At 40.7% G+C, this 14,345-nt stretch overlaps 1 protein-coding gene across 1 annotated transcript in view; it reads left to right on the top strand.

Annotated features, from left to right (window-relative positions):
- The window catches only part of LOC137273040 (glutamate receptor-like), a 102,969-nt gene that overhangs the window by 18,120 nt on the left and 70,504 nt on the right, over positions 1-14,345 (top strand). The window contains exon 3 of the mRNA XM_067805481.1: positions 3,159-3,407. Coding sequence (XP_067661582.1) covers positions 3,159-3,407 — 249 coding nt within the window. The remainder of the gene's footprint in view (positions 1-3,158; positions 3,408-14,345) is intronic.

Below are 14,345 nucleotides of genomic sequence, written 5' to 3'. Positions count from 1 at the left end.
TTAGGGAGAGAGGAACAAGCGGTTTGTAAGAGGGAGTGATTTTATTTACTGTAACGAAGAAATTACCAATTGATGTTTATCACTCGCCCGTGCTATGAAAGAGATGTATTGATTGATTGAAAAAAACAACATTGAATACATCGATTTTATCTTAGCTGTGAACCTCCCTAATTGACGAATGCATCATTTTTGTATTGTGAAGGGAACTGACGTTTTTCTCTGGTAGGAGGCTAGTTAAAGCCGCTGAAATGCCATGAGTATCATATCGTTGAAGAACAGTCAAGCGTAGTTATAGCCGTCGTACCGGCAGCAGTAGTAGCTGTCTCAGACGTCACCGTTGGAGAAGTCTTTGTTGTCATGTCAAGTTTGATGAGATGGCTGAGCGAGCAAGAAGGATGCATGCTGGTTGCATCTGCAAGTATTGTGTGTGTTTTGTCAACAGCTGACATGATACAAATATCAGTTACAACTGTAACAACACTTGCCAATGTGCAAAGATATGAAATGGACAATTCCTATACATGATAGGTTTGAAATTATTATCTTAGTTAACATCACACTGGAAACCTGTATGAAACAAAAGTCTATGAACTAAATATGTCTGTGTTCCATGAATTAGGATTTCCCAATTGATCTGTGTGTGAATATTTAAATATCAGTATGTATGGTTGCCAGAAAGAAATTTATGGATATAAAAAGCAAATATATATGAGATAGCTGTGCCCGGAAGGTTCATGCATACAACTGGAGGTTCTTCATTCGTTGTTATTACATTCCTTGCCGGGATATTTGATACCCTTTAAATATAATTTCTTTGTAATTATAAGAGGACACAATAGTTTTGTCAATAATAAATAAACAATACTGTTTACTCATTTATACTCACTGATCTATCTTTTGCCCATTGGTTTCCCTACCTGTTACAACGAGTGCCAAGAAACGGAGTTTAAAACATTGAAGACTGAGTATTTGTACTGATGGTATGTCGCTGGTTCTGTAGATGTTTGAGATCTATAGCCTGTTTTTATATTGCATTGTCCGAATAGTGATATTAGTATTAACTTTCCACGCTAGTTTTAATTCCAGTTGTGCTATTCTAGTTGTTTTACTGTCCTTCGTTGACAGGTTATATAATGTACATATGGTCCTTTTCATTGTTGAATGTTCTCGTCACTATATGGCTGAATTATTGCCGATGTGACGTTAAATATCAACTCATTCACTCACTGCAATTGTTTGTGGAACCATCGGGCGATGAAACAAACCTGTACTCAGTGATAGCACAAATGACGAAAGTTAACGTATACCCTATGAAACATATCTGTGATGTTCGCTGGATATTTCTTAAACTGTCAGTGAGCGATGCCCATCTTACTCTTAAATACATCATCTTCCATGGCTCCAGACTTGAGTGATTTTACTTTTGCGCCGCTTTTCGCAATACTAAAGCAACATCACGGCGGAGGAAACCAGAAATGGTGTCCACACAATGTAGCCATGTATGGAATCGGGCCCGCGTCACTAACATGGTGAACGAACGCTTTAACCACTTGGCTACCCCACCGCCTGCTGTCTTGGTGAATACATTTGTATTGGTGTACGAGATGTCATCGGCTGGTGTGTCACTTGGGTTGTATCCCATAACGTGATTTTAAAATGATCACACATATTATACGGAATAGGCCGTCTGTCAATACTAATTCGAATGATGTGCAATATGTATCAATAATAATATATATATAATATATATATAATATATAATATATAATATAGTAATATTACACAGTCCGTTGGTTCTAATGACTTTCCCACACCACACATGTGATGCTTACCGAAGTCATCAGTTAGCTACTGCCTGGCTGCATCCATTGGACATCATTTTCGAGAACGTGGATCGGGCACCCACGTTTTCAGAAATCATACTGGAAACATCAGTCTCTAGAGGAAAACATGATGATGTTGCAGCAACAGTAGCATCAGCATCAGATAGACATCAGCATTTTCAACGGCAGAGCAGCAGCAAGAGGACCTGTGGGCGATAGAACTATTTTTACTTTTGCATATCCCACGTTTCGTAGTAGTATTCCCTCGCCTAATTGAACGGAAGCATTTTTAGGCCAAGGGGGCGGATGAGGAAAACTGTAGACCCTATCGACCACGTCTCACAGAGTACACATGGTCAGGAAGATGCGGATTCTAGGCAAATTACCAAAATAGAATTGTCAGACTCGAATAACCTTTGTTACATGACCCGCGTCCCATGTCTGACGAATATCTCTTGGCAAGGTTAAGGCAGGTGAACAAACAATTAGACTCACTGAGTCCTGAGTGAAGTAAGGTCCGATCTGTCTGACCTTTCCACAGAAAAAAAACGTTTGTGATGGAAAGTCTCGCTTGGCCTTTTTATTGTGAAATAATGAAGAGAAATACAACCATTTAGTCAACGGAGATGTCACCGGCGTGTATAGTTGTGGTAGATATTAATATTATTCAAAATAGTATGCAGTTTCAGGTTGTGTTTATCTCACATCAGTTTAGCACCGTTTGTTACAAAAGTACAGTCCCATCCATTAACTATAGACTGTGACAAAAGATAAGAAGTGGTTTTGGTTTAATCCTCACGGAATCAGTTAGATTCATGTTGATATGGGCGGGACTCACAGGTTTCTAGACGCGTATCACTTGACATGATAACAATATATAGATGAACAATCCTTTACTACAGTGCGAGAGACGTTTCGGTGCATCAGTGTATCGCTTTTGTGAAACCAGAATACACAATCAGGCGAAAGTAGCATTATAAGGGCCATAACGAATGCATGTTACCCAGCAGCTTTAGTTGAGTATGTATATACACCTGAAGTAGGTGTCATCATTAACGTATTTTGTGGAGTGGTCGTTTATCAGTTGGGCGCATTAGTACTTGCTTTTACAGAATATAGTGGTGTGCACAGTGAGCCTGTCTTCCTTATCCATCACCGTCCTTCCCACTCACTCTAACTTACTCACTCGATCCCCAACCACCATTTACCCACTCACCTACCTATATGAGCTCGCCAGCCATTACGAACTCACTCATCTACGTACTCACCAACCCTCACTCACCCAACCTTCCACTCACTCATACACTCATACTGACTCTGTTTGCTTTGTTTCAGTCTGTATCCAGATGGCGGGAGGAGTGTTCGCATTTTATGGAAAGACATCAATGTCATCATTTAGCATCATACAGTCATTCAGTAACACGTTTCATATGCCCTATATATCATTCAGTCTGTCGGGAACTACAGACACTCAGCCAAAGCCATATGTGATATTTGTGAAACCTTCGTATGTGGATGCCATGGCGGACTTAATCAAGGCATTTAGATGGACACAGTTGGATTACCTGTACGATTCAGATGATGGTAAGTTGTGAATAATTATTCTGTCATAATTACTTTTACATGGAGGAAACACTATTTTCATAAGTACCGATCTACCAAAAATATTTTAAATATGTGCAATGGAATAGGTGGCCTCGTGGTTTACGTCGCTGCAGTTCCGTGTTTGCACCATGACCCAGTGCTTATAGTACATAGTCATTCCGATCATTGTACACACTTTGTCAGCACTGTCTGGCCCGTTGGCTGTGAAACTCTACACACACTACGCCACCGAAAAACAGTCACAGAAAGAATACATACGACAGGTTAAGAGGAAAGCATCCCATGAAACATGTTTCAAATTCATCTTGTGTGACTGGCCATCACCACACGTTCCTTCGAACGGCAAGTTATATGATGGTTGGTATCAATGAAATAGAAATAGTTGTCGACCCCCGTGTCGAAGGCCTCCCTCATGCCATTAGAACGTCACACAACAGAAAGACTAACAGAACGCAGAGTCATGATGATGACAACCGCACTTTGTTATCACGAACTCCTGGAACCAGACAATATCTGGGTGTATAACAGTGCCATTGTCCTGGTTAGAGTATCAGTGAAATATGGTAACATGACACACTGAAACGAGATGTTACATTATCAATGCCTTTAAAAGAAAGGAATGCATTTAAGAAGATATTTAAGACTGCAGTACGAGATCTTGTTCAGAAGGTGTTTGGTCACTCACGCTGTAGGTTTATAAAAGGTTTGTTAGCACACGAGTGAAGGTTGAATATGGTTTGACACACCCATGACTATAATCATGGTTGATGCAGTCTACTAGTTTGAATTGTATCATAGTGTCCTGTGCTTGATGAGGTGCAGTCTTGTTACGTCATTGCATGTTTTTGGTTCCGAAGTTATTGGTTGGATGAAATAAACTCTCCTCTTGATATTGATCCCTGTATGAACCCAATTTCCATTCGGATTTGCATACATGCGTTCTCTCTATAGCGGCCTCCAAGCGAACAAACAATAACTTTTAGCAGAAGTGGTAGTAGTAGTAGTAGTGGATGTGGTTGTAATTTCAGTGGTAGCAAGTAGTGGTAGTGGTAGTGTCAGTAGCACAAGTAACAGAAGCACCCGCCAATAGTCGTAGTGGTAGTTGTATTAGTCGAAGCAGAAGTGGCAGTAACACCAGCAGCAGCAGCAGCAGCAGCAGTAGTAGTAGTAGTGAGACTAGTAGTGCTGACAGTTGAGGTAGGCACATGTAGTACGAGATCGCAATGTTTGGTTGCTATCATTTCAAACTGTCCATGACTGGATTTAATTTACAAGTATTTGGCATCACTGTATTTTAATGACCATGTTTGTTTAGTGTCTTGTGTACATCATATCGTCAGTGGGTAAGCGTAATATGCACACGATATATGTGACATAATGTTAGCATTCCACTTGAATCCGATGGGTTCGAATACCAGTGTCAAACTGATTGCGATCAAAGGTTTGTCTGTACAAAAGCCGTGCTTATGGATGAAGCAGTGTGGTAATGTCAGTAACCCTAAACACAGGGCATTCCTAACGTCAGGATTTCACGCTATGGTATAACTGAAGACATTGTGCAAAGCAACGCTTCACTATATCTCATTCACCTGTTGAGGCGGTTGGGTAGTGGTTAACGCATTCGCTCGTCACGCCGAAAAAACGGATTCGAATCCCCACATGGGTACAATGCGTGAAACCCATTTCTGGTGTCTCTCGACGTGATATTGCTGGAATATTGATAAAATTAAACTCAGTCATAGTCAGTGGCGTTAATGAACATGGCAAGCGTGTAAAGATCCAAACAGGAACGCATTTCCGAGTCTCCTGCAACTACATCCAGAGCATATTCTCCGGGTACCAGTACGGTGGGAATAAAACAACACTTGGGGTTGAACGAATAGCTCTATTAAATATTGAGAGGCATATTAGCAATATAGATCTATCTATTATAAAGTCTAGTATGTTTATACAGTAATGAGGAATTGATATTACTCTCCTAAAATTTTATCGTTAAAACACAAATCGAAAAGAACTTATAATATAGCTCCTCATAATCCTGATGCATCGTGTATCTTCTTTTAGAAAACATATGTCTGTCTGACATACACCCAGGTGTATATTTCGTGTACTATAACATTCGTTCGAAGGAAAACGTTCCCGCTTCCACTGCCTGATATTTTAACTTTGATGACACGTGAGGACATAGAATGAAAAGGGGATATAGAGTACATGATACGTTTTTTGTTTGCTTATGTTGTGACGGATTTCAGAGTTTAAGAACTGACTTCCTCTCAACCTTGATCAAAGTACCAGCACCTGTTCCGAGTTAACGAGTCAACTGAAAATCGGAATATGAGCATCATCACGACCAAGACGTTATACGAAGTTGCTGCACTATTTTTGTCGGAAAAGCAGGTTGCTTCAAAGATTTTCTCCGGTTTAAATTAGTAAAACGTTCAATCTAAAATCAACATTCCCGACCGCGCTGGTGGTGCATTCAGTGCTTGAAATGTACACTTCTTGCAAGCTGACATGTATAATCTGATCATTTCATGATTCAAAGGTTTCGAACTTTCTCAAACATCTGCATACGTTACAATGTATTCAATATATGAGCTAATGATACTCTAGTCTCCATCTGTGCACGAGTGTTCCCTGCCCTGAGCCTCGTCCTTCAAGGCTTACCAGGGCTTTTTAGACAGCTTTTAGCAAGGTCCTTTAAGCCTGTCTGAAAGAACGCGGGGACTTTATCTGTCGCCATTTATGAAGACACGTTCTTTTCGTATGACACTTGTGAATCAAACCAGGGATTACCGGAAAGGTTCCCTAAGGTCCGGGATTCTCCTAGCAGAGTCGTAAACCTACGAAACCATTTATTCCGCATCTGGTTCATGAACAAGTAAATCCCAGTACAGGACACAGACGGTGGGCGTCCTACCACAAATTGTACCTAGCCCCCTCCACTAATACCACAATGCATAAACGATAGACGTCTGGATTGTGTTTAAACAACCATGGGTAAGCTTGCTGAAACGACCTCATATTTATTCCATGATAATTTTCAAAAAATCGATGGCTGTGTCGGAAGGGTTTCCAAATCAAAATGGTCAGTGTGTTCTCGTCATTATTAAAAATGAATTAAGACTTCGAACCAAGATATATTCTTATGCGCCTTTTCTATTTCTTGCACATACATTGCATGTACTAGACATTGTACCAAGGGTAATGATTTGTACATATAAATCACTGGATTTGGAAGTACCCGCATTTGTCATAGCTCAGTATTTATTCACCAATAATACTGTAGCCCAGCACAATCGATACAAGGATAGCTACCGTCATTTTCATAAGGTGAAGTGTGGTGAAGTATGGTTTAACTTTGCGGTAAAGTAACCAACTCATGTGATGGGATGCATCCACGATTGTGTCACTTTGCACGAGCCAGCAGTCGTGTCTGTCTTATATACCTACAAGTGAACGAAGTCGAAATTGAACATATTCAAATTGTTCCAAAGCAAACCTGTCACAACGCATACGTGCACCTTGTTCGGTTTGAGTGGTGTTGGGTGTAGCTCTTGTGCAAGCGTGCATTTGGATGTACGTGTTTGCGGTTGGGCGTGCGTGTGGGTTTACGTATGGGTTTCATAGTACAAACTCACGTTGGAACCGCAGTTTAATACGAATACCAATAGTATACAGCGAACTCACTGGCCCTGTATTCCCTATAACTGGGCTACAGCCAAGGTAACAACCGGCGATACTCTTTAACGTTTAGTGCTAAGTCAAGCAATCGGCCATCAGATCTACGCAGAGACGCTCTAGCCATTTACGTGGTTCATTTGCTTAAGGCTATAACGTAATTATATTCAGATAAGTAGAAAACCGTTACCGGTCCCTCGGTAACTGTGTCGTCGAAGTCCCCGTCTCGTCTTAAAGGAAATGTGTTAATATGGTACGTACTTGCAGTACCTCCAGTACCTCATGCAATCTCTCATATAGCTACCTGAACAGCAGCTTTATTAGACCCAGACACCGGTTCTCTCATATTGGCATCAGCCATCAAACAGAGTCCTATTATTTTAACAGATAATATACAAGCGACGTAGGCCACATCCGTTGCTAGTTGCATCATCGAGAGATCTAAGCGACAAGGTTACTTGCATTTCTCCTGAACTCAGTTCGTGGGCTTCCATGTCATTGAGCTCTCAGTCATCTGGATACTGGTAGTCCTGGGTTGAAGTACAGCCTGCATGTTCTCCGAGGAACCTTTCTCTCATTGCACCTATCACCTATAGATATTTCCTGGCACCAGTTGGGTCTCCTTTTATACAAGCCTGTACAACTTTGTCATATCAATTACGGTGAGACTTGCTATCGTGGTTGCCATAACACGAGGCAATTTTCGAAAACTGTCAGATTTGATTCACGCATAAAGCGTTGCGTTTCCATTTAGCTGTTTCAGACTTCCCGTCTGGGTCTGGGTAGTGATTATGCAACGGTGATCATAAAAAGTGATAGATGTGATATAAGTAAATACATGACGGAACTCCAAATGAGGACTCGTGGTAAAAAAAAGATGCAGTTATCCAAAAACTTGATGCTGCTGTGATGCCATTTGACATGAATTCACGAGTGTAAGCCTGTGTTTGTGCACATTTGAGTTTTACATGTTTCCATGAATAGGAACTAAGGTGGAGGCGGTGGGGCAGGCTGGTGGCTAAAGCGTTTGCTCTGCTCGGCGATGGGTACCATGTGTGGAGCCCATTCATTGTGTAACCCGCCGAGTATTGCTGGAATATTACTAAAAGCAGCGTAAAACTCGACTCACTCGCTCTCTTTCGAGAAGGTTCTCAAGCTATCGAGGATACATAATAAATTTTGGCCTTTTGGAATCTGTTTTCAGATATTCTGTTTAAAGTCGGGGGTGCGGGTGGGGGCATTCTTGTTCACTTTCTGGCAATGCCTGTCAGCAGTATGTGTCCTATCGTATTACATGTTCGACTCACATCGCCATGTCTTGATGCCTATTTGGATAATGATAATGTATCATATGCCCGTGATAAATCTGGAATTGTCCAAAAGAGTTTCAGTACAAAATAGAGATTGTTTGTCGTTTTATTTTATGTTCAGTCCGTCTAGAAGTCGATGTGTGTAAAACTGCCGAGGCCTGGTTGAAAATATTTAAACCTTTCGGGGAACAAAATCATTAAACCAAACATAGCCAAATCTATGCGTATTGTTGAGATAATAATGCCATGTTCTCAAATGTGCTAAAAATCGCTACAGTGGACACATTTTGACTTCGAGAACACGGTCAGTTTCACATAATATTACCATTTTCCTGCATTGGTCTGTCGGTATAAATCATGTTTAAAATTGTCCACCACTATTATCTTCCGATGCACGCTTGTAGTCGGGATGATTTTTATCAAGTCAAATATTTGTGGAAGACCCTGTTCATTAACGAAATGACAGCTTCAGAAACATCGAATTTACCATGAATCTTCACGTGTTATCAGACTCAAGGTTCAGCCTAAGTCAGAATATGGAAAGACCGTGGTATTGACAAGTCGTCATTTTGGCCCTTTTCCGATCCCTTATTTTGCTGGGAAAGTGAGAACGCACTACCACAAACCATATGTTCCAGTTTCGATAATTACCATTTTGGGAGCGTGGGTCTCTGATTTAGGCAAGTGGGACACTCTAATTCGACAGCGGGTCGATGATGCCTATTGTTGCCGTCTTGATAACATCGACGGGGATTGCCAAGTCGCTCACTGAGCAGCTATCAACTTGCCTGGTCAGCGTAGTCATTTTCAGTAACTGCTTTGAATATTGAATCTTTCTAGAAAAACCTCCAGAAAAAATACGATATAATTTTTATCTGCACACAATCTTATCGATGACTAAATGAGCTAAATAGTTTGGGGCCGCAACATACTGTTTATCAAAGTATTTATTTTCAAAAAAAACGGTTAATACAGGTACTGTTTTCTCTGTATGTTCTACATCCAGACTTTATCACCATAACTGCGAAGGGATACAGTCATGCCTGTGATTTGTTGTTCAGAATGTTAATGAAAAAGCTTGCTGAAATTTTGTCAATGGGTACAATGAAGTTGTTCATTCAATATGTTTGTCACTTTATTGCAAATGTCCTCATACAAGTGTGCGATCGATATCCTTAATCGGAGCTTTGAGATACAGTCACGTTTGAGTGTACGCTGAGCGCAAAAAGTGCAACGATCTGCATTCACAGAGGGGATAACAAAAACATATGGCTTTCTGTTTTGCTGTATCAGCACATTCAGTGAATGCTTTTATTCATGCACACAGTGATTTACAGGCAGCAAATGCAATATCGATTGCACCGATGTTTCATGTTTGGTATTCTCCTGGCGTGCTACAGAAACGCAGCGCTTGAAAACGACACGAAACATCGGACAAACGCGTTAGATATACCGGGAACATACACCAAATAACCGCCGGGGTTGTGGTGAATGTGGGTAGTAGACGCAGTGAAGTGATGGTAAACGTCGCATTTTAACGTCCTCTTCCGTGGAATCACACTCATGAATTGACGAGTAAATAGTGCCGTAAATAGTGCCGTAAATAGTGCCGCAATTTAGTGATGTCGTACACCAACAATACATTGACGGCTACTGTCCATGACTTATCCAGTTATGTCACAACACCATCCAGAGTAACAACATGTAGGGTATGACACAGTATAAGCGGGACCCTCTTGCTCTCTTGACAGACATGCCCGTGCTAGACGGATCTTGAATAATAGATTAAGGGACACTGCATGAGACAGACATTATTTGAAAAGCATACAACCGGTCAAGATCCGAGTTTGAATCGTTCTTCTGCAGCCAGTGCTTGTTGCCAGACGCTTATCGTAATTGATAAGAGTCACGTATCAGGATGGCCAACGCCACGCTCGTAAACGTACGCGTTGTTAATACATGTCATCGCAGCCAGCCAGAATGAGTAGGTCGATGCTCACAATGTCAATTGATAGTTTTGTCCATAATCGACAATTTACAAAGCCAGACGACGCATTATGCATTGTATGAATGTGTATACAAGGTACAAGTGCTCATGTAAACAGTACGTACTCTTACAGTGATGTAATCTTTGCACCCTTCATTCTGGGTATGCATTTATCAAGGTCGGAAACAGTCACCGAACTAATGTTATCATGTGAATTAGTTTCTGCACAATGGCAGTTCGGTGTTTAATTAATACCAACTGTAAAGTAGCACCAGGCAATTTCAAAATAGTAATATTTAATAGTTGGGAAATCTGTGCTCAATCAAATCAAGCCGTCAGTAATTCTGTAGTGAATAATGTTGTCATAACCGCAACAAATATTTTTTCTTTCTGACTTTTCTCACAGCCTTTATCAGCAGCTTCATCGTTCGAGAAACGTGTCACTTAATCCCGCGTTGTTGCGTAATTCTCGCTTCATTCATTTTATGGAAAATATTCTGATCAAATACAGTAACAAGATAGAGAAACACAAACTCTGATTAAAGTTTGTTCACGTAAACACGACATGAATGCTTTATGTGTTCTGTACAGTGTAAAATAAACAGAAGTGTGTTTCAACCTGATTGTAAACTCTAGTTAAATGGAAATGGATTCCAGAAATCTTTACAGCTTTCTTTGAGAATGAATTCTTGAAAGGTGTTATTTCTTCGCACTCATAAACTCTTCCTTTAGATCAACAGTTCTCTGAGTTATTTTACATAACCTGACGAACAGTAGCTATTACGACGTCATTCGTTATAGTATGACTTCATGGCATTTACGTGACGTCATAGTACAATCACGGCAGAGTGGAAATTAACCAATAACTCTTGTTCTTTCGAGGTATTTACACAGGTATGGTTTTACGTGTACAGCACTAATTGTTGAAGAAATTGATCTGATCTTCCACGTAACTATTCCTCCCTCTTTTCTGGGATTTGAATTGCCAAGTAGTTTAAGGTGTCTGCTCCTATTCCTGACCAGTTAGCAACTGATTTGATCTTCCACAAAACAGTTGTAAGATCCCTTCATCATACCCAGGACATGAATGGCCAAGTAGTTTAAGGCGTTTACTCCTGTTCCTGACCGGTTAGCAATTGATTTGATCTTCCATAATACAGATTTAAGATCCGTTCATCATACCCAGGGCATGAATGGCCAAGTAGTGTAATGTGTCTGCTCCTATTCCTGAACAGTTAGCAATTGATTTGATCTTCCGCATAACAACTAAAAGATCCCTTTATCTTACCAAGGATATCAATGGCCAAGTAGTCTAAGGTGCATTAAAATCTGCAGTGCATAGCCGCATCCCTTTGTGATCTAGACCTCCCAGAATGTGTGCTAGAATTCCGGTTTGCCAGATCCTGTTTGTCATCATCGTATGCATGCTCATGGGTGTCATGAACGTGTAAAGGCCTGCATCATTTTGTCCCTGACTGACATTAACTCCCACTGGTAGCTGTTCACGTGGAAACATGGCGCTTTTGACAGAAATCTGGGCGTCATGCAGTGGACCCGGATATAATTCTCCTCATGGGTGCATTGTGTGATGCCACTTAGCACTTAGCTGAACCCCGCGGAAGCCCATACCACATTCTCTCTAATACATACTGCGTAAGACATGATAAACCAGGCACAGTTGCGCCAGGAGCCGGTGGTAAGTTTGAGCCATAGTGCCGTCGTGATAATTAGTCTGCGAGCAAAATGCCCGTGATCGTGACAGACTACTTCAAACCCACGACATCCATCGTTTAAAGCTATTATCAATATGATAACCCTATTGTTGTTTAAAGAGATGGTAAATCAATTTCACTCGCTCATGCAAGTAAAGTCGCAGTGAGCGCATCCTGTTGTACATTATCAAATTTATCGGGTGCAGTTTAGATGACAATGTCAACGAAACCAACCAGACCTAGTCGCTATCCTGGTGGAAAATTAAATCTCGCACAAGACTGACCTCGGCGACACATAGTACAGAGAAAGCCCGGCATCAAACATAGGCAACAGACCATTGTCAATTCAGATCGCGCCTGGTAAATCATGGGTAGCTTACAACACACGACCTGATGATATATACGCCCGCCGGCAAACAGATGCTGTTAATAATTTTCTTCTTTGTCTGGCGATAATTTGATAAACAGATAATTTAGTGTAAAACAGTCATGTGGCTCGCTGAAAGGAACTGGCAGCTGCAAATACTCAGCTGGTCAGGAATGACTCCGTTCTTCAGGCAAGTGCCTCTTCAGTCGTGATCGTTCTGTTTAGTGTTTCGCACGATGAACAGGCTCCATTTGTCGATAAACACATTCTTTGTTTGCGTCTGTATTCCCAAACGCCATTTTATCTCATATGGATTCAGTGGTTTCATACATCCGCTTTTCACATTGAACATCGTTAAAACTATTTGTGTCTAACCGTAGTATTTGTAGGTATGGACAGCGTCTAAAACATTAGGATTCATTTTCCAAGTAGTGTTTTCATTTTCGGGAATCCAGATGAATCGATCGGACAGACAGCATGGTGTATGCTTTCTGGTTCTGTGTAAGTATGTTTCATATCTCAGTGGCAGGTTTTGGGGATATTACTAGAAGAAGGTATTTGCATACAGCCTCTGGAAGGTTCTATTAGAACTGTCTTCGACAAGCCATTCCTTTCATACGGGATAGCAAGACCAGGGTCGCTGAGAAAGCGTCGTATCCAAAATGGGTAGAATGATGATAATAATGTCAGTCACTCGATTACTTACCGCCGGTCATATAATTTGACCGTTGCAGTGTTAACCAAAGCACAAAGAACGAAAAGCCTGGTCCATGTGTCTCGTGGTTTACAAGATCATTCAGTTCGTCTGACCAAATGCACACTGCTTGTGACACATATAGCGGAGATTCGCCCTTTTGCTACACTTCATTGTTATTCAAGATGACCTCATACATGTGACATTCAGCATTCGTGTCCACCCATGATTTCTCATGATCCAGCGGCTGTTTGCAGAATGAAATCTGATTATAATACGTGGTTGCCTCCGGCCTCTGAATGGCACCAAATGTCACAAGCGTTCTATACATTAGTTTAGTACAGCCAGTGCTGCTCGGGAACTCTGTAAAACGTATGCTTTTTGACCTGTCCTTGCTTTTCTATTTTTTTGTCCTTCAGAACGGAACAGAAAAGTTTTTCGCTAAGGACAATATATTCGGCATGTGAGGATAAATGCACATTACTCAAACCAATGTTCACACATTGACAGCTAACGTTTGCTTGAGGATATAGCATATTTAATAATAATACTGCTAGTATACTGACTTATTTTTGTTTCATGAGACCCAATTTAGCACACTGGACCAGAGTTTGATATTGACCATATTGGCTGAATAGAGTATGGTCTTGGAAGGTACTTTATAGCATTAAAGAATGGACGGATACACATATTATGGTATTCATCACCAATATCAAGTGAATTACAGAGATGACAGTTTCTCTCCGAGACAGCCATATCATATCACAATCCTGACGGGAAGTGCTAAGGAAAAATAGATTATACTATTAGGCTAATTGCAGAGGACGTTCGAATAGATAATCTTCTAAGCTTATGCTATTTTTGTGGATATGGTAAGTGTATTTTGATGAATTTGATATAACAGCTTCCCAATGTTTGTGATCAATATTGGTATGTTTTTATTTTTTTTCTCTTATTTTTGTAATAGTGCTTTTTAATCTAGAGAAGAAATGAATGAAATAGATGACACGTGCCAGTTTGGTGTTAAGGCTTCTACACAAGTCAGTTATTCATGTTTTACTGATCTTGAGATATAAAGGATTCGCCATATAGCATGTACAGAGAGTTGCTTTTTCAGTAGGACGAGCCTTCGTAGAGATGGTAATGAGTAATATTGCTAGAGGTTT

The sequence above is a fragment of the Haliotis asinina genome, chromosome 2 (assembly GCF_037392515.1).
Source record: "Haliotis asinina isolate JCU_RB_2024 chromosome 2, JCU_Hal_asi_v2, whole genome shotgun sequence".
Classification (NCBI taxonomy): domain Eukaryota; kingdom Metazoa; phylum Mollusca; class Gastropoda; order Lepetellida; family Haliotidae; genus Haliotis; species Haliotis asinina.
This window is presented reverse-complemented; position numbering and strand designations above follow the sequence as displayed.